At 45.4% G+C, this 1,042-nt stretch overlaps 1 protein-coding gene across 1 annotated transcript; it reads right to left on the bottom strand.

Annotated features, from left to right (window-relative positions):
• Positions 1-254: 254 nt before the first annotated feature.
• On the bottom strand, positions 255-818 carry LOC110109727 (uncharacterized mitochondrial protein AtMg00860-like). The gene has a single exon (XM_020840925.1). It carries the CDS (start codon positions 816-818, stop codon positions 255-257), a length of 564 nt encoding a protein of 187 aa, XP_020696584.1.
• Between the last annotated feature and the right edge of the window lie 224 nt (positions 819-1,042).

The raw sequence follows: 1,042 nt of genomic DNA, 5'->3' as shown, positions 1-1,042 counted from the left end.
ACGACTGAGAGCATCGACAGTTTTATTTTCAACTCCCACCTTATGTCTAAGGGTGTACGTGTATTCCTAAAGGAACTCAACCCATCGACCATGGCGTGCATTTAACTTCTTTTGGGAGTTGATATAACGCAGCGCTTCGTGATCCGAGAAAATGATGAACTCTTGCGGGAGCAAGTAGTGTCGCCAATAACGAAGAGATTTGATCACGGCGTAGAATTCTTTGTCATACGTGGAGTAGCGCTGCCAGACATAATTTAACTTTTCACTGAAGTATGCAACTGTGTGACCTTCCTGGGAGGGACTCCTACAATTCCGACCCCTGAAGCGTCGCAAGTTATTTCGAAGACTTTGGAGAAATTAGGAAGTCGCATCACTGGGGCTTCCACCATCTTTTGTTTGATCTCATCAAAAGCTTGGGTGGCAGCCAGGGTCCAGTGAAAATCACCCTTCTTCAGGCAATCAGTGATAGGAGAAACAATAGTACTGAAGTTCCGTATGAATCTTCTATAGAAGGTGGCTAATCCATGGAAGCTACGGACTTCCCGGATAGTCTGAGGGATAGGCCATTCTACAATGGCCCTCACCTTCTCGTGGTCTGCGGAAACCCCTTGGGCTGAAACGATGAAGCCCAAAAAAATGACGCGATATACTAGGAAGGTGCATTTCTTCGGATTGGCATATAATTGCTCCTTCCTTAAGACCTCACAAACTTGCCTTAAGTGGTCTAAGTGCTGGCTAGTGGATCGATTGTAAATAAGGATGTTATTAATGTAGACGACGACAAACTTTCCAATAAAAGGACGCAGTACTTGAGTCATGATCCTCATAAAAGTGCTCGAGGCATTACTGAGCCCAAAAGCATGACTAATCACTCATAGAGACCATCCTTGGTCTTGAAGGCAGTTTTCCACTCATCAACGGGTCGGATCCGGATCTGGCGGTACCCACTTTTGAGATCAATTTTGGAGAATGGTGTGGCACCCGTCATCATATCGAGTATGTCATCGATCCTCGAGATAGGGAATCGATTATTTGACGGTGA

This window comes from Dendrobium catenatum, unplaced genomic scaffold, assembly GCF_001605985.2.
Source record: "Dendrobium catenatum unplaced genomic scaffold, ASM160598v2 original_scaffold_247694, whole genome shotgun sequence".
Lineage (NCBI taxonomy): Eukaryota > Viridiplantae > Streptophyta > Magnoliopsida > Asparagales > Orchidaceae > Dendrobium > Dendrobium catenatum.
Note: the sequence above shows the minus strand (reverse complement) of the source record. Positions and strands in the feature narration are given on the sequence as shown.